This window comes from Vicia villosa, linkage group LG1, assembly GCF_029867415.1.
Source record: "Vicia villosa cultivar HV-30 ecotype Madison, WI linkage group LG1, Vvil1.0, whole genome shotgun sequence".
Lineage (NCBI taxonomy): Eukaryota > Viridiplantae > Streptophyta > Magnoliopsida > Fabales > Fabaceae > Vicia > Vicia villosa.
In genome coordinates, this window is record NC_081180.1 from 2668864 (window position 1) to 2689062 (window position 20199).

The window sequence follows — 20199 nt, forward strand, 5'->3', positions numbered from 1 at the left end:
GGGCCCAAGGCCCCATTCTAATTTTTTAGGGCCTTATATTTTTGGGGCCTATATGTTTAGGGGCTCATTATTTTTAGATATTTTTAGGCCCTCTTATTAAGTGGGCTAGGGCTCAAATTTATTTAGCCCCCTAAATTGACACCTCTAATTGGCACACAAACACACTCGCTATTATTTTGAGAATTTCTTGCAACTGCATATTTGAATTTGAACAATGAAGAACCTAAACCCCCAAATCGCATCTCTATTTCAAAATCAAATCCAAATCTGAAAATCACAAACTCACGAATTTATATTTGAAACGCAAACACGAAGAACTTTAAGATACATGGTAGAAATTCTTTTTTCCATCAGTCATTTTCGTTACACAGCTGCATGTCAACCTATGGCTATGGTAAAAAAAGTAATCAATCTTTTGTTGCAAATTACTGTTTGGGTTTAGCACGTGTTGCTCTTGCAATTAGGATTTTTCATGGTTGCAAATCCAAATCAGAAAGAGGTGAAGTTTGGTGAAGATCACTGAGTCTGATCACAATTGTTCTATTTGTAAAACTGTTTAGTAACGGTTCTGTATGGTCTGGAGATTGAACCGTTATACCGAACCAATAATTTAGGTCAGTTTAATTCGAAATAAAGTGAAACAATTCGGTCCATTTCAGATAAACTTTTATAATGGTTCGGTTCAGTTCTTGGTTTTCTGGATGAACTATATATAACATGAAGAGAGCCCTAGCAACAACCTTAATAAGTTAAAGAGGGTTGCTAAGTGTACACCAAAATTTAACAACCCATGTGTACTCCGTATCAAAATACACCATGGTGATGTGCTTGTTTGTATCACAATAAATAAAAAATAATTATTAAAGATTTTTAAAAAATTCAAACCGTATTATTATACGGTGTAGAGTAGCATTGAGGTGTACAGATAACATTTCTCTAAGTTAAAACCAATGCAACCCATACCGCATAACATTATTGAATATAAAATGATATCTAGTAGAAAATCTACCAACAATAAAATGATAGACCATAGGGAATTGCAGAAAGCAAATAATCAAAATCAACTTGCAGCATGCAAAATTGTACTTCATACATACCAATAATTGATTTTCATCTATCTACATATGAATCTATATATCTAGTTTCCATAATCATAACTAAAATCAGAAATACCAACCATAGCAGAAAGAACTTGAGAAACAATATAAAACCCACCTCCAAAAATAGCCACAATCAAAATCGCAGTTATAGGATTCTTCAGAAGCTCAAAGATAGGCACCATGATTGTATAAATAGCACCTGTACTAACAGTTAGTGCATACAATCCATACCTTCTAACATTATCCCAAAACTCTTCCACAAGTGGCCCTTCAGGTCCCAAAGCCAATGCCTTATGTTCATCCATTCCACTCATAAGCAACAAAACTCCAACAGAAACAGCTCCTATTATCATAGCCCTAGAGTTTCCATTTTCAAGATTTTCAAGAACTTCAAGTTTCATTGGAGTTTGTTTTGTGAGTTTTGATGCAGCAGATTTTGAAGGTGTGTGTTTCATGTTTTTGATGTGTAATGCTTTGTTTGGTTTGAGGAATAATTGATGGTTTTTTGGAGTGAAAAGAGAACAGGAAGGGTGGGATGAATTTGGAAGCTGAAGCCTTAGTTTCAGGCTTAGATTTTCCATTTTTTTTCCTCCTTAGATTTTTCTAGCTATCACTCACATATATACTGCTAATCTTTTAAGTATTCAATTTTTGTGGATGTAAATGAAAGTGTTTACATTATCTTCGTTTTTCTTTTTTATAATTTATTTCATTTTAGGCCTTATATTATCTTATTATACTTTATTCCCACCGCTCAAAAATCTTTTAAATGACACATTTAATATTTTTACTTTAAAATTATTGATGTATTAATTAATTAATATTATTAGTGAGTAAGAATATATTATAATTGTGTTATTTTTAAATAAATTAAAAATATTTAATTATTATTTTTAATAAATGTGAATGTTGTGAGATATATTTTCCTTATATAAACATTTTTCTATAAAATTTAATTATAGTTAGAATAAGTTAAATAAGTTTTTTTATATAATTATCTCAAATTTTAATTTTAATCCTACAAAATGTTTTCATTAAATTTTAATCTTTAAAATTTATTTTTTCATGAGTTTTGATCATTAATGTTAATTGAATATTTAGTAAAATAATTTATATTATTTATTTTTAATATTTTTATCATATATATATATATATATATATATATATATATATTTCAAAATCTATTTTTAGTCCCTAAAAAATTAAAAGGTTGGTCCTCAAAAGTTTAAATAATTAATTATTAATATAATTTTTTTTTCCTTTTTTTGTTCAAAGGCTGGCTTAAAAACCCAAAGAGAAATTACATATTGACAATTTTTTTATAAGTCTTTTCAATCAAGTTTCCTTTATACTACCCAACAAGACTAATAGGATAATTAGTGTAATTAATTTCGGTTTGATAGGATCAATATAACTCAAATTAATTTTAGGTGAATTCTTATCTACCCAACTCAAAAAGTTGGGTAAAGTTACCTTCAATATAAAATGTCTTGGAAACCAAAAAAAAATATTATTTAATAATTAATTAAATAAGATAAAATTAAATGATGCAATGTGATTGATGGAAGGTACACTACCCAACTTTTTGAGGTGGGTAGAGAAGTTGTCCCCTTAATTTTATAATTTTCAAGATCAATTTTGGCAAGCCTATCTACGTATGTATTCGCCTCCCGATATATCTTTTTCCAGCAAACAACATTCAAGTGAACCATCGCTTGTTTAGTCTGTATCACCAAGTTTGTCACCTGACACGAAAGCTTCCTCGGATTCGTCATCAGCTGAAAGATATCACTACTATTTGTTTCAATTTCAAGCCAATGCACCTCTTGCTCAAGGGCCATATTAACTTCTTACCACACACCCCATAATTCCGCATGAAGACTCTGGCATATACCGAAAGCCTTCGATAATCCTGCTATCCACTTTCCCTCAGCGTTGCGAAACACTCCACTGCATCCAGCATTGCCATTGACTGCCTCCGCTTCATCAACATTCAGAGCCACCCAATTCACTTCAGGGGGATGTCACTTAATAAGCTCCATTCTTGTTGTTCTTATAGAACTCCTGATCATGTGCAGCTTCCTACTACTCTTGTACTACTGAACGCTAGCCAAGATGTGTTTAACCAAATCAGTAGGCATAACATATTGATCATTGTGGACTCTTTGTTTATGCCAGTACCATAATGTGTAGCAAACTTGAGCCCAAATATCTCGCCAATTATTATTGTATCCTTTCAAATGATTCCAACCCATCAAAATTGAATCAATCCAAGCATCCCTATTAGCAGAGAAAAAATCAGCAACATGATTATCTTCGACCAAAGAAAGCCACATTGACCTAGCTATGATGTAATCCCTGAGAACATGGAGCATATTCTCCTCAGTAGTAGGGTAATGAGTGCAGTATGGGTCTCCCATGTCTCTCATATGAAGAAAAATGTTAGTCTTTAGTCCGCCGTGTTTCAGCTTTCAGATGAAAGATCGTATTCTCTCCAGTAGATTGAGCTTCCAAATGATACTCCACACTTTAAGTTTGTCTTTCTTAGCCCATTGATTCAGACACTCATTAGCACTAGCTATGGTGAACATACCATTAGAAGTGCAACTCCAAGTGCACACATCCTTGCCAAACCTTTCATTTAGAGGAGGAATAGCAAGGAGTCTTTTTTAAATTAAGGGTGCTTAACATTATTTTAAGCAGTGGCTAGTTCCAATTCCCATCACCATTGATACACGCACCAACCAATAAGTACTGGTCTGCAACTGACACAGTAGATTGCTGGTTTGAGAGCTTGATGTGAGGACCTAACCGGCAGTCATGCATAACTCTAATGTTTTGCCCATCTCCTACCTACCAACGCGAATTTTCTTCCAGCAGTTACCACATACCTGCAAGTTGCTTCCAAAGGTTCTAATCAGCCGGTTTAGACATAATTTTATGTCATTTTTGCCTTCTATTTTCATATTTGCCTCGCAAAACCCCGCACCATAAGGTTTTACAAATATTATAAATGACATGTCATAAAAAAGTTATTTAAAAATATAAAATGTGAATATTTGTAACAAAAATAAGAGAGATACTTGCATGGAAACGAACATAAATTCATAATTCTATGCCATTTCTGCCTTCTATTCTCATATTTTCCTCGCAAAATTCCCGCTCCATAAGGCTTTACAAATATTATAAATGACATGTCATAAAGAAGTTATTTAAAAATATAAAATGTGAATATTTGTAACAAAAATAGGAGAGATACTTGCTTGGAAACGAACATAAATCCATATTTTTAGGACCAACTAATAAGGAGAGAGAAAATTTAAATTTATTTAAAATTTAATTTAATTTTTAATTGGAATCATTGGGGGTGGTTGTGATAATGGAAGGGAGAGACAATTTTATTTTTATTTTTTAACTAATAAAGAATTATAATTGGTTGTGTGTAAGATTACGGTTATGTTTGTGTCTACCTAAGAATTTTCCCCAAAATAGATACTAAAATTGATCAAAAAAATTAAGAAATCAAAGTTTAGAAGACATTTTTAGATAAACTAAAACTAATTGTTTATAGTTGGCTTAAAAATCTAATTAAACTAACAAACAAGAATACACATTATGTTAGAATGGCTCTGCTAGGGAAAAAAGTGACGACAGCCAGGTGACTTTAACAAACAAAGAAGGCCAAAAGAATTGAAGAATAAAATGTATAAAGGAAGGAGAATGACCTGCAAGGGAAGGTGAAAAATAAGATAGGAACTCAAGAAGAGGAAAACATGGACATGGCGAGTATCTCTTACAAAGCAATTGTTACAAGAAGAATTTCTGAGGAGGAGATGGGTAGAAATGTAACCACAATTGAAGAAGGAGATATGATCACAAATGTGTTTGGAGATATGAACATCGAGGAACACAAAATTGGTGAGTATGAATGCCCTGAGTTCCGACAAAGAAGAAGAACACATTGCTGCTCTTTCGAAGAAAGATGTCATCGTGAAAATGTTAGGGAAACACATTGAAAACACTAAAGAACTGATTAAACCAGATGAGGGAGAGGAATGGAGTTTTAAGCATTGTTGATTTGGGGCAAGAATATTATATTGTCTCGTTTACTAGTGATGGGGATCAGTATGTGGCGCTGATGGACGAACCATAGTTAATCTACGACCACTACTTGTCAATTAAGGAACGGAGTCCAAATTTCTGCCCTGGAAGTGATGCCATTGTAAAAATTGTTTTTAGAGTTCGAATCTCTGGGTTACTTGAAGAGTATTATGATGCTAAAGTCTTGTCTTTTCATTGAAAATAGAATAGGATCAACTGTCAAAGTTGATAGAAATACCCTAAGCAGAGAAAAAGGGAAATACGCTAGGCTTTGCGTTCACATAGACCCAACAAACCCTTTGTTGGCTATGTTTTCTATTAAAGGGAGACACTACAAAATAGAATACAAAGGTTTCCACTTGCTTTGCTTGAATTGTGGTCGTTTCGGCCATTATAAAGAAGTGTGTGGGGAGATTGGAGGAATAAAGGAGCCTGGAAAAGAAGCTGCAGATATTAGAAGTGTGAGGGACAATGTTACCATGGGGGATGGTCCTTGGGTGGTGGTCCAGAAACTTCGGCGACATAAAAAAGGAAAAGAAGCGGAGGTCAAGGATATGGCGAAATCAAAAGTGGCAGCTCGAGGCGGAGCTCCGACAACATTGAATGCATTTACGGAAATTGAGAGCATTTTTGAAATTTCGCACGGTGTCTGAGAGATTCATGGGGTGGATTGAGAAATCTTCAAAAATTTGATATTTTAATTATAATTTTGGTCCCCCAATTTTGCCTAATTCACGAAATTAGTCCCCCTATTTCAAATTCAAACACTTTTGGTCCCCTTATTTTAAATTCTAACAGTTTTGATCCCCTTTCACGTTTTTAATAGAAAATCGTTGAGATTTTTTCTTTTTTTAACTTATATTTTTATGTATAAAGTACAACAATATGTTTATATACGATGATTTATCATGTTTCACAAGTAATTTGTTATTTATAACATGAAAACATCGTTAATTTTAAGTGCAAAAGTATGAAAAAGGGACCAAAACTGTTTAAAATTTAAAATAAGAGGATCGAAAATGTTTAAATTTAAAACAGGGACCAAAACTGTTTCAATTTAAAATAGGGGGACCAATTTCGTGAATCAGATAAAATAGGGGCCAAAATTGTAATTAAACTTTTATTTTAAAGAGGTTAAAGGTAGTGCACAAAATTTTTTTACACTGTAATCCAATAAAAACAAATCGTTTTGCCATGTTATATAAATTTTTTAAAAATTACAGTGTAATTTATCCTAATTCATGGTTGTGATTGGTTGACAGTGTAAATTTTTTTTACATTGTCAGTGCATTACCCATTTTCTCTATTTTAAAACAAATAAAAAATTAAACTCTAAAGCGCCCCATCTTGATTTAACGATCCTGAATGTGATGAATCCTGAATGCTGGCAATATTTTGCAAGATAAGGTTAAGGAAGTCCACATAGCACAGAGGTCAAAAAAATGGCTTACCGTCTTTGCTCCTCTTCTCCTTCCTCTATCTTCCACGACCCACCCTCCTTCTCTTCCTCTTCCCGCAAACCCAAACTTCGAAACTTTCCTTCTTCCCTAACTCCTCAATCCAAATCCATTCTCCAACCTAACCATGTCTCACTTCAAGAACCCATTCCACAACACCAATCCGAAAAAGACGCAAATTTTGATAACCCAGTTGCTAAATCTACTCCCTCGAAAAACAGTCACATATGGGTCAATCCCAAGAGCCCCAGAGCCAGACAATTCCGGAAGAAATCTTATGATGCAAGGTACACTTCTCTTGCTAAGCTTTCCAACTCTTTGGATTCATGCTATCCCAATATAGATGATGTCTCCAGAATTTTTGAGAGTTTGGGAGATAATCTTATAGAACAAGACGCTGTAATCATCATCAATAACATGGAGAATTCCGTTGTTGCACCTTTTGTTCTTGGGTATATACAGAGCAAGATTAGAGCTGTTAGAGATGTGGTTCTTTATAATGTTACACTCAAGGTGTTTCGAAAGTGTAGGGATTTGGATGGTGCAGAGAAGGTGTTTGATGAAATGGTTAACCGAGGGGTGAAGCCGAATAATGTTACTTTTTCGACTATAATTAGCTGCGCGAGGTCTTGTAATTTGCCGAATAAGGCTGTGGAGTGGTTTGAGAAGATGCCGTCGTTTGGAATTGAGCCGGATGATGTTACGTATGCGGTTATGATTGATTCTTATGGGAAAGCGGGTTATATTGATATGGCTTTGAGCTTGTATGATCGTGCGAGGACTGAGAAATGGCGACTTGATAATGTGACGTTCTCTACGATGATTAAGATGTATAGGGTGGCGGGGAATTATGATGGATGTTTGAATGTCTATGAAGAAATGAAGGCTCTTGGTGTTAAGCCTAACTTGGTTGTTTATAGCACTCTTTTGGATGCCATGGGGAGAGCTAAGAGGCCATGGCAGGCCAAGAGTATATATAAAGAGTTGATAAATAATGGACTAATTCCAAATCGAGCAATCTATGCGGCTCTCATACATGCTTATGGTAGAGCGCGGTTTTGTGAAGATGCTCTAGTTGTGTATAAGGAAATGAAGGAAAAGGGAATGGATTTGAATACACATCATTATAATACCCTTTTAGCTATGTGTGCTGATGTTGGTTACACTGAGCAAGCGTTTGAAATTTTTGAAGACATGAAAGGTTGTGATACTTACTGTCCGGACAGTTGGACATTCTCGTCGTTGATTACCATATATTCCTGCATTGGGAAAGTTGAAGAGGCTGAAAGGTTGATGTCTGAAATGAATGAATCTGGATTTGAGCCTAATATTTTTGTTCTGACTTCGCTCGCCCAATGCTATGGAAAAGCCAAGCGTATTGATGATGTTGTGAAGACATTTAATCAGCTATTGGATATGGGCATTGAACCGGACGATCAGTTCTGCGGTTGTCTTCTGAATGTTATGAGCCAAACACCAAAAGAAGAACTTGGTAAGCTAACAGATTGTGTGGCAAAGGCTAACCCAAAACTTGGGTTGGTGGTGAGATATTTGGTGGATAGGCTGGAGGGTGATGAAGAGTTCAAAATAGATGCAATAGAACTCTTTGGCTCAATTACTAATGGAGTAAGGAGGGCATTTTGCAATTCTCTGATTGATATTTGTATCAACTTGGATTTGCTGGACAAAGCATGTGTGCTTCTTGACCTTGGTTTGACACTTGAGATATATACAGATTTACAATCCAGATCTCAAACTCAGTGGTCTTTGCATTTAAAGGGTCTCTCAGTTGGATCTGCACTGACAGCATTTCATGTTTGGATAAATGACTTGTCTAAGTCTTTTAAATCAGGAGAGGACCTTCCTCCTCTACTCGGGATCAACACTGGTCACGGGAAACACAGGTATTCTGAGAAAGGTTTGGCAGGTGTTATTGAGTCGCATATGAAGGAACTCAACGCTCCATTTCGGGAGTCTCCCGATAAGGCTGGCTGGTTTTTGACTACACAGGTAGCAGTCAGTTCATGGATTAAGTCTAGGGATTTGTCCAAACTAGTTGTTGCGTAATTTCTGAACTATGCGGTTATCCGATGCTCTAGCAATGCCTTTTTTATATTCATAATGTAGTTTTAATGCACTTTCCTTGTCTTGAGAGGAAATTTTTGCATTAGCTTCATAAGTAACTCTTGTTTTGTAGAAAGTTAGATGCTATAAAGACATTTAAAAAGTTAGAAAACCCAATTAACATACGCCAACCATTTGAATTGCAGAAAAATAAGAATTCAATGTCACTTTGATATGTTTTAATATAAGATACTAGTAACAAAAACCTGTATTTATTTATATAATACATTAATTTTTAATAGAAGGTTAAAAAAGACAAAATATTTAAATTAATCATAGTTTTTTTGTATATAATATATTTAAATAAATAATTTTTTTCTGATATCATTTTTGGATCTTAAATACCATTATTGATATATAAAAATATTTAAATTAATAATATTTTTTCCCGTATATAAATATTATTTATGTTTAGGTATCATTTAGAAAAATATCTGGATCAATAGTAAATTTTCGTATATTAAAATCAATAATAAATATTTTTCCCGTATATAATTTTTGAATCAATTTTTTGGATCAGAAATACCGTTTTTAATATATAAATATATTTAGATCATTAATTGATTTTTTCCATATACAAATATTATTTATGTTTAGGTATCGTTTAAAAAAATATTTGAATCAATTGTAAATTTTCGTATATAAAAATATTTAAATCAATAATAGTTTTTTTTCATATTTTTTTTTAATAAAACTTTTTTGAATCATAAATACCACTTTTCATATATAAAAATATTTAGATCAATAATAAATTTTTTCCAATTTACAAATATTATTTTTGTTTATGTGTCTTTTATAAAAATATTTGAATTAATAGAATTTGAACCTAATAGAATTTGACTATAAATAATAGTAATATGTTAAAATTGAATAAGTAATACAATTATATTGATAACATATATTTGTAAAATAAGACCTTATATTTCATGATTGATTTCTGATTAATTTTCCGGTAACCTAATCTATGTCAGTAACCTTACTGAGATACTCATCCCAATTGCCTGACTGATATTTTTCGGTAACCTTACCGATGCTAGTAACCTTACTGGGATATTCATCCCAATCGCATGATTGATGTTTTTCGGTAACCTTACCGATGCTAGTAACCTTACTGAGATATTCGTCTCAATCGCCTGATTGATGTTTTCCGGTAACCTTACTGATGCCAGTAACCTTGTTGATATATTCTTCTCAATTGCCTGATTGATTTTTTGGGTAACCTTACCGATGTCAGTAACCTTATTGAGATATTCACCCAAATCACCCGATTGACGTATCCCGGTAACCTTACTGATGATAGCAACCTTGCTGTTCAATTTACTTTTTCTAGCCACCGAATTGATATTATTCCAGTAACCCTACTGATGTTGGTGTAAAGCCCAGTTCCCCTCTGGCACATTAATTTAAAAGCCCAATTCCTGCCTGGCAAGCCATCAAAATCAAATTCTCGTTCGGTAACCAGTTCTTGCCCGGTACTTCCAAACTTCTAGACAAATCTTGGAGTCTTGTGGTATTTAATAACCATTCGATTCGAACGTGCGAGAACTACGTACTCTCGCACCCTTCGATCAAAGAGTAATTATATAGGGACAACTGTCATACCCCAAATTTGTCCACCCCGTTTCAAAAAAAATACATAATCTTTAAAATTGGCTTTTTTTATAAAAATCTTTGGTTTATTTACATTGTGGATTGATAATTTCTTTAGTTAGTTTACAATAACATTTTTGATTTTAAATTTTTTTGGTTTATTTACACTAACAAATTGGAGTTTATAAATTTTTTGGGTTTGTTTTGGGTTTTATTAACATTTGGTTTGGATATAAAAAACTATAAAATAGTTTATTTCAAAATATTTATATTTTAAAACAATAACAAATGCTTGCTCTTCCTTATATACTTTCAACTGACTTTTAATTTTGAATAATTAAGTATAGCACAATTGATAAGGGAGAAGAGCTTGCAAGTATAATGTCACGGGTTCGAATCCCACCATTGCAAGTATAAATAGGGCTCTTATCCACTGTATTTCGTCATCCAAAAAATTCAGCAATTTCACATTTTCTCATAAACTTTTTCAAACACTTTTTTTATTTTTATTGGTGTTGCTTTCAATCCATTTTGGGGTCAATGATTTCTACATGAGGCCCCTCCCCTTTCTTTTTTATCAAAACTTTGTTTTTTTTTTCAAAATCTTTTGGCTTTACCTTCCCTTTTGGGCAATGATGATACTTTAGGCCTCTCTTTCTAAAAAAACGTTTATTTTGGCCAATGTATGAGGTCTCACCTATTAAAATATAATTCTTTTAAAACTCTTTTATCAAATTTTTGGCCAATGACTTCACATGAGACCACCCTTTTTAACTTTTCAAAACTTTGTTTTTTTTTTTGTCAATGATGCTACATGAGGCTTTCCTTTTTTAAAAAATCTATTAGTCAACAATTGTCAAGGTAGTTGTTCGTACGAACAACGCCCAAATACTTTAAAAAAACCTAAAGACTAAATGGACCCCCTTGGATACAAGGGAGGCAAAGGGTGTCTAACACCTTCCATTTACCTAATTTACCTACTTACCCAAATCTCAACACCTATAAAGTTTTCCCCTTTTTTTTCTTCCTTTTTTTAAATAAATTAATGGTTGCGTCTGTTTTATAAAATTTCAAATTGGTTGCTACATATCCGAAACGAGTTAAACTCGCTAGTAGAGCCTATGAATGTATTCATTGGGTATGCAACAAACAGTAAGCCATGAAGGTTTTATGACCTAATTGCAAAAGTGATCATAGAATCAAATGATGTTGTATTCTATGAAGAAAAATTTCGTTTCAAATCGAGAAATAGTGGGGCACCCAATCAAGTCACATTCCTGTGATAAGAAGTACAGAAAGCAACGATAACGTAGAAACCGAACTTCAAAGAAGTAAAAGAGTAAGAGTTGCTAAAGACAATGGGCACGATTATGCGGCTTATAATGTAGAAGAAGATCCAATAAATCTTCAAGAAGCACTGTCATCTCTGGATGCAGATTTATGGCAAGAAACTATCATTGATGAGATAGATTCTCTAGAGTTTAACAAGACCTGATACCTAGTAGACTTGCCTCCTGGTTGCAAACCAATGGGTTGTAAATGCGTTTTGAAAAAGAAACTAAAACCTGATGGAACTATTGATAAATACAAGGATCGCCTTGTAGCCAAGGGTTTTAGACAAAGAGAAAATGTAGATTTCTTCGACACCTTCTCTAAAGTCACTAGAATTACATTCATTAAGGTACTTATTTCAATTGCTGCTATTTATAACTTACTAGTACACCAAATTGACGTTAAAACAACTTTTTTAAATGGTGACTTAGAAGAAGAAATCTATATGGAACAACCTGGAGGTTTTGTGACCATGGACAAGAAAACAAGGTCTGCAAGTTAGATAAGTATCTGTATGGACTAAAACAAGCTCCTAAGCAATGACATGAAAAGTTTGATAAATTAATGATATTAAATGGGTACAAAGTGAATGAAAGTGACAAATGCGTTTATTACAAATATGAGAATCACATCTGCACTATCATATGGTATGTCTATATGTAGACGATCTACTCATAATTGGATCAAACTTTCAGGCCGTTAATGTTATGAAATCATTGTTATGCAACAACTTTGATACGAACGACCTCGGAGAAGCGAGTGTGATTCTTGGTATCAAGTTCGCAAGATCCGAAAAATGAATTTCTTTGGATCAATCATATTATGTGGAAAATATCTTAAAGAAATATAATTACTTGACTATAAACCAACGAACACACCATTCGATCCAAGCATGAAACTGTTTAAGAACACAAGTGAAACTGTTAGACAGACAAAGTATGCAAGCATCTTTGGCCATCCTAGAACGCTTAAACACAAAGTCCTTACTTGCCTTATGCTCAATTAAATAACTAAGAGTATCAAAAACTACGATGTATCCTTTACCGCATAATTGTTCACTGTAGTTAAACATTGTCGCATTTATATTAAAAGTTTGATATCATACAATAGAATAAAGCAATATGAGAATTTTGGCAAGTTTGCCAAGTGTCAGCATTTTAGACACTTTACTATTTTAAAATTTTCTATTTTAGACAATCTTACTATATTTGTTATAATTTATTTTTAATTGTTTTATTTTATTTTATTTGGATTTTCATCAGTATTCAAATTCAATTTATATTTATTTATTAATCTTTAATAATAAATCAAGTGTCTATTTAAATTCAAATTACACTACAAATTATATTGTCATTAATACATCCACTTATTTATTACTACTCTCCATGTAATACATGGAGAAACCAAGAGACAAATTCTATTTACAAAGTTTTTCATTTAATAATCACAACACACAATGCACTCCATCCACCAAAATTCTGTGTTTTTTAAACACACCATGTTTCTCTCTTAGTCTCACTTTATAACACACTATTTATTTCCCTCTTCAACCGTTCGTTCTTCACCTTCCTTTAAGCTTCTATTTCATCTCACCCTTACCGCTGCCAAACATTCTCATCGGAAAAGTTTTTACCCTCGCCACAGCCAATAACAATCTTCGACTCCGAATGGTGATGCAGGGTGAAATTGGAAACCATCTGGAACCCATGGCTGTTCTGCCACCGCATTTTCGTAATGTTTTATTTCGAGTTGGAAAAGATCCGCAAGCAATCTTCTCCGTTTTTCTCTCTACAATGCGTTTCTGATTCTTTCTTCTCCATTTTATTTGCAGGTGTTTCTAAAATTTTAGTTTTCAAGGTTTTTCAATTTGTTGCTCTTTGATTTCTATCAAGGGGATAAAACCTATTTGGATATTTATTTTTAACCATTGGATAAAACTCTACTATGATTTGCAGGAAATTGAGGAAATTTGTAGAATTTAGAAAGACTAATCTAAAATCTCCCCAGAAAGTCGTGTATGGTGATGAATTATGGGGACCTGAGAGGAGTTTTCGTCAGGGTATTTGGCCCATAAGGTGGAATTTTTTTCCTTATCGATGTGTTATATCTTTTATCTTAGTCTTATTTATTGAGTTGAATTGGCTGTTCTTGAAGGGAGTATTTGGGAGTCCCGTCTTCGCCTTATTTTCCTATCTATACTCAAGAACAAGGACCGCCTCCAATGGTGCAGGAGCGTTTCCAAATTGTTATAAGTCAGGTATTTCTTACTCTTAATATTGCTTAAGGTTAAGTATTTAGTTTTTGTTTAGTTTTTTTTACTATTGTTTATGGTTAAGTTTGTTATTTTAATTTAAAACAAATAAAAAATTACATTAAACTCTAAATCGTCTGATCTTGATCTAACGATACTGAATGTACTGAATGCGGGGATGCTGGCAATATTTTGACTGCAGGCGATCTGAATTTGCAAGTTTTATGCTCCTCTTCTCCTTCCTCTCTCTTCCACATAAGAGCATCTTTAATGCTGGTTAGCTAACACAAAAATTGCTTATTGTTAACGTTGTTTGTAGACAATCACCATTGTAGAAGGATGATGTGGCATCATATATACTTTTGCATAATTTTGGATGCACTATAGAAGCAACGGCAACTAAACATTATTTGTCATAAAAATAATAATTTTATATTATTAAGATTGAAAGATAATTAATTTATAGTTTTGAGTTCACTATTAAAAATAATTACAAATAAATAAATATAAATATATGGAGTCATAAAAAAATAAGAGAAAAAGGGATATGCACTGACAGTTTAAAATATTTTTACACTGTCAACCAATCACAACCATGCATCCAATTAAAACACAATTTTAATTTTAAAAAATTAATATGACATGGCAAGTGTAAGGATTTTGATTGGATGTATGTGTAAAGTTTGTTTACACTTTCAGTGCACTACCTTTAGACTCAAAAAATAATAATTTATTATATTCATTTTAGTTTCTTATAATTCATCTAAAGATGCTCTAACACAGAAAATGGCTTACCGTCTTTGCTCCTCTTCTGCTTCCTCTCTCTTCCACGACCCACCCTCCTTCTCTCTCTCTTCCCGCAAACCCAAACTTCGAAACTTTCCTTCTTCTCTCACTCCTCAATCCAAAACCATTCTCCAATCCAACCATGTCTCCCTACAACAACCCATTCCACAACAACAATCCGAAATAGACGCTAATTTTGATAACCCAGTTGCGAAATCTACTCCCAAAAGCCCCGGAGCCAAACAGTTCGGGAAGAAATCTTATAATGCAAGGTACACTTCTCTTGCTAAGCTTTCCAACTCTTTGGATTCATGTGATCCCAATATAGATGATGTCTCTCGAATTTTTGAGAGTTTAGGAGATAATCTTATAGGAAAAGACGCTGTGATTATCATCAATAACATGGAGAATTCTGTTGTTGTACCTTTTGTTCTTCGGTATATACAGAGCAAGATTAGAGGTGTTAGAGAGGTGGTTCTTTATAATGTTACACTCAAGGTGTTTAGAAAGTGTAGGGATTTCGATGGTGCAGAGAAGGTGTTTGATGAAATGGTTAACCGAGGGCTGAAGCCGGATAATGTTACTTTTTCGACTATAATTAGCTGTGCGACGTCTTGTAATTTGCCGAATAAGGCTGTGGAATGGTTTGAGAAGATGCCGTCGTTTGGAATTGAGCCGAATGATGTTACGTTTTCTACGTTGATTAAGATGTATGGGGTGGCGGGGAATTATGATGCATGTTTGAATATTTATGAAGAAATGAAGGCTCTTGGTGTTAAGCCTAACTTGGTTGTTTATAACACTCTTTTGGAGGCCATGGGGAGAGCTAAGAGGCCAAGGCAGGCCAAAAGTATATATAAAGAGTTGATAAGTAATGGACTAATTGCAAATCGAGCAACCTATGCGTCTCTCATACATGCTTATGGTATATCACGGTTTTGTGAAGATGCTCTTGTTATGTATAAGGAAATGAAGGAAAAGGGAATGGATTTGAATACGAGTCTTTATAATACCCTTTTAGCTATGTGCGCTGAGGTTGGCTTACTTGAGCAAGCGTTTGATATTTTTGAAGACATGAAAGGTTGTGATACTTGCTGTCCGAACAGTTGGACGTTCTCGTCGATGATTACCATATATTCCCGCTTTGGGAAAGTTGCAGAGGCTGAAAGGTTGATGAGTGAAATGATTGAATCTGGATTTGAGCCTGATATTTTTGTTCTGACTTCGCTCGCCCAATGCTATGGAAAAGCCAAGCGTATTGATGATGTTGTGAAGACATTTAATCAGCTATTGGATATGGGCATTGAACCGAACGATCATTTCTGCGTTTGTCTTCTGAATGTTATGTCCCAAACACCAAAAGAAGAACTTGGTAAGATAATAGATTGTATGGCGAAGGCTAACCCGAAACTTGGGTCGGTGGTGAGATATTTGGTGGAAGGGCTGGAGGGTGATGGAGAGTTCAAGGTAGATGCGATAGAACTCTTCGGTTCAATTACTAATGGAGTAAGGAGGGCATTTTGCAATTCTCTGATTGATATTTGTATCAACTTGGATTTGCTGGACAAAGCATGTGTGCTTCTTGACCTTGGTTTGACACTTGAGATATATACCGATTTACAATCCAAGTCTCAAACTCAGTGGTCTTTGCACTTAAAGGGTCTCTCCGTTGGAGCTGCACTGACAGCATTTCATGTTTGGATAAATGACTTGGCTAAGTCTTTTGAATCAGGAGAGGACCTTCCGCCTCTTCTTGGGATGAACACTGGTCACGGGAAACACAGGTATTCCGAGAAAGGTTTGGCAGGTGTTATTGAGTCGCATTTGAAGGAACTCAACGCTCCATTTCGGGAGTCTCCCGATAAGGCTGGCTGGTTTTTGACTACACAGGTAGCAGTCAGTTCATGGATTAAGTCTAGGGATTTGTCCAAACTAGTTGTTGCGTAATTTCTGAACTATGCGGTTATCCGATGCTCTAGCAATGCCTTTTTTATATTCATAATGTAGTTTTAATGCACTTTCCTTGTCTTGAGAGGAAATTTTTGCATTAGCTTCATAAGTAACTCTTGTTTTGTAGAAAGTTAGAAAACCCGATTAACATACGCCAACCATTTGAATTGCAGAAAAATAAGAATTCAATGTCACTTTGATATGTTTTAATATAAGATACTAGTAACAAAAACCTGTATTTATTTATTTAATACATTTATTTTTAATAGAAGGTTAAAAAAGACAAAATATTTAAATTAATAATAGTTCTTTTGTATATAATATATTTAAATAAATAATTTTTTTCTGATATCATTTTTGGATCTTAAATACCATTATTGATATATAAAAATAGTTAAATTAATAATATTTTTTCTCGTATATAAATATTATTTATGTTTAGGTATCATTTAGAAAAATATCTGGATCAATAGTAAATTTTCGTATATAAAATATTAAAATCAATAATAAAATTTTTTCACGTATATAATTTTTGAATCAATTTTTTGGATCAGAAATACCGTTTTAAATATATAAATATATTTAGATCATTAATTGATTTTTTCCATATACAAATATTATTTATGTTTAGGTATCGTTTAAAAAAATATTTGAATCAATTGTAAATTTTCGTATATAAAAATATTTAAATCAATAATAGTTTTTTTTCATATCTTTTTTTTTAATAAAACTTTTTTGAATCATAAATACCATTTTTCGTATGTAAAAATATTTAGATCAATAATAAATTTTTTCCAGTTTACAAATATTATTTTCGTTTATGTATCTTTTATAAAAATATTTGAATTAATATAATTTGAACCTAATAGAATTTGACTATAAATAATAGTAATATGTTAAAATTGAATAAGTAATACAATTATATTGATAACATATATTTGTGAAATAAGACCTTATATTTCATGATTGATTTCTGATTAATTTTTCGGTAACCTAATCGATGTCAGTAACCTTACTGAGATACTCATCCTAATCGCCTGATTGATGTTTTCCGGTAACCTTACCGATGTTAGTAACCTTACTGAGATATTCATCCCAATCGCATGATTGATGTTTTTTGGTAACCTTACCGATGCTAGTAACCTTACTGAGATATTCGTCCCAATCGCCTGATTGATGTTTTTCGGTAACCTTACTGATGCCAATAACCTTGTTGATATATTCTTCTCAATTGCTTGATTGATTTTTTTGGGTAACCTTACCGATGTCAATAACCTTACTGAGATATTCACCCCAATCACCCGATTGACGTATCCCGGTAACCTTACCGATGATGGCAACCTTGCTGTTCAATTTACTTTTTCTAGCCACCGAATTGATATTATTCCAGTAACCCTACTGATGTTGGTGTAAAGCCCAGTTCCCCTCTGGCACATTAATTTAAAAGCCCAGTTCCTGCCTGGCAAGCCATCAAAATCAAATTCTCGTTCGGTAACCAGTTCTCGCCTGGTACTTTTAAACTTCTAGACAAATCTTGGAGTCTTGCGGTATTTAATAACCATTCGATTCGAACGTGTGAGAACTACGTACTCTCGCACCCTTCGATCAAAGAGTAATTATATAGGGACAACTGTCATACCCAAATTTCTCCACCCCGTTTCAAAAAAATCACATAATCTTTAAAATTGGCTTTTTTATAAAATTCTTTGGTTTATTTACATTGTGGATTAATAATTTCTTTAGTTAGTTTACAATAACATTTTTTATTTTAAATTTTTTTGGTTTATTTACACTAACAAATTGGAGTTTATAAATTTTTTTTGTTTGTTTTGGGTTTTATTAACATTTGGTTTGGATATAAAAAAATATAAAAAAGTTTATTTCAAAATATTTATATTTTAAAACAATAACAAATGCTTGCTCTTCCTTATATACTTTAAACTGTCTTTTAATTTGAATAATTAAGCATAGCATAATTGATAAGGGAGAAGAGCTTGCAAGTATAATGTCACGGGTTCAAATTCCACCATTGCACATGTTAAAAAAAAAAATTGGTTTTGTTACTAATTTTATTTTCTTTTTCAAAAATATCAAACTTTGGGCTTTTTATGTTGGGTAATTTGCTTTTTTGGTGTTTTGACCTAATTTTCAAATATATAAATATGGCTCTTATCCACTGTATTTCTTCATCCAAAAAATTCAGCAATTTCACATTTTCTCATAAACTTTTTCAAACACTTTTTTATTTTTATTGGTGTTGCTTTCAATCCTTTTTGGGGTCAATGATTTCTACATGAGCCCCCTATCAAAACTTTGTTTTTTTTTTTTTTCAAAATCTTTTGGCTTTACCTTCCCTTTTGGCCAATGATGATACTTTAGGCCTCCCTTTCTAAAAAAACGTTTATTTTGGCCAATGTATGAGGTCTCACCTATTAAAATATAATTCTCTTAAAACTCTTTTATCAAATTTTTGGACAATGACTTCATATGAGACCACCCTTTTTAATTTTTCAAAACTTTGTTTTTTTTTTTGCCAATGATGCTACATGAGGCTTTCTTTTTAAAAAAATCTATTAGTCAACAATTGTCAAGGTAGTTGTTCGTACGAACAACGCCCAAATACTTTAAAAAAACCTAAAGACTAAATGGACCCCCTTGGATACAAGGGAGGCAAAGAGTGTCTAACACCTTCCATTTACCTAATTTACTTACTTACCCAAATCTCAACACCTATAAAGTTTTCCCTTTTTTTTCTTCCTTTTTTTAAATAAATTAAGGGTTGCGACTGTTTTATAAAATTTCAAATTGGTTGCTACATATCTGAAACGAGTTAAACTCGCTAGTAGAGCCTATGAATGTATTCATTGGGTATGTACCAAACAGTAAGCCATGAAGGTTTTATGACCTAATTGCAAAAGTGATCATAGAATCAAATGATGTTTAATTCTATGAAGAAAAATTTCCTTTCAAATCGAGAAATAGTGGGGCACCCAATCAAGTCACATTCTTGTGATAAGAAGTACAGAAAGCAACAATAACGTAGAAACCTAACTTCAAAGAAGTAAAAGAGTAAGAGTTGCTAAAGACAATGAGCACGATTATGCGGCTTATAATGTAGAAGAAGATCCAATAAATCTTCAAGAAGCATTATCATCTCTGGATGCAGATTTATGGCAAGAAGCTATCAATGATGAGATAGACTCTCTAGAGTTTAACAAGACCTGGTACCTAGTAGACTTGTCTCCTGGTTGCAAACCAATGGGTTGTAAATGCGTTTTGAAAAAGAAACTAAAACCTGATGGAACTATTGATAAATACAAGGATTGCCTTGTAGCCAAGGATTTTAGACAAAGAGAAAATGTAGATTTCTTCCACACCTTCTCTAAAGTCACTAGAATTACATTCATTAAGGTAATTATTTCAATTGCTGCTATTTATAACTTACTAGTACACCAAATTGACGTTAAAACAACTTTTTTAAATGGTGACTTAGAAGAAGAAATCTATA

At 33.1% G+C, this 20199-nt stretch overlaps 3 protein-coding genes across 3 annotated transcripts; 2 read left to right on the plus strand and 1 right to left on the minus strand.

Annotated features, from left to right (window-relative positions):
* Positions 1 to 1037: 1037 nt before the first annotated feature.
* Positions 1038 to 1719, minus strand: LOC131599600 (uncharacterized). Its single transcript, XM_058871897.1, has one exon. The coding sequence runs from the start codon at positions 1679 to 1681 to the stop codon at positions 1139 to 1141; it is 543 nt and encodes a 180-aa protein (XP_058727880.1). The 5' UTR covers positions 1682 to 1719; the 3' UTR covers positions 1038 to 1138.
* Positions 1720 to 6557: 4838 nt separating this feature from the next.
* On the plus strand, positions 6558 to 8949 carry LOC131626646 (pentatricopeptide repeat-containing protein At4g16390, chloroplastic-like). Its single transcript, XM_058897480.1, has one exon. It carries the CDS (start codon positions 6644 to 6646, stop codon positions 8723 to 8725), a length of 2082 nt encoding a protein of 693 aa, XP_058753463.1. The 5' UTR covers positions 6558 to 6643; the 3' UTR covers positions 8726 to 8949.
* Positions 8950 to 14719: 5770 nt separating this feature from the next.
* On the plus strand, positions 14720 to 16966 carry LOC131599610 (pentatricopeptide repeat-containing protein At4g16390, chloroplastic-like). Its single transcript, XM_058871906.1, has one exon. The coding sequence runs from the start codon at positions 14742 to 14744 to the stop codon at positions 16686 to 16688; it is 1947 nt and encodes a 648-aa protein (XP_058727889.1). The 5' UTR covers positions 14720 to 14741; the 3' UTR covers positions 16689 to 16966.
* Positions 16967 to 20199: the final 3233 nt, after the last annotated feature.

Excerpts from the sequence above, each read along its gene's own strand:
- LOC131599600 (XM_058871897.1), bottom strand. The coding sequence starts at position 1,681 with ATGGAAAATCTAAGCCTGAAACTAAGGCTTCAGCTTCCAAATTCATCC.
- LOC131626646 (XM_058897480.1), top strand. The coding sequence starts at position 6,644 with ATGGCTTACCGTCTTTGCTCCTCTTCTCCTTCCTCTATCTTCCACGAC.
- LOC131599610 (XM_058871906.1), top strand. The coding sequence starts at position 14,742 with ATGGCTTACCGTCTTTGCTCCTCTTCTGCTTCCTCTCTCTTCCACGAC.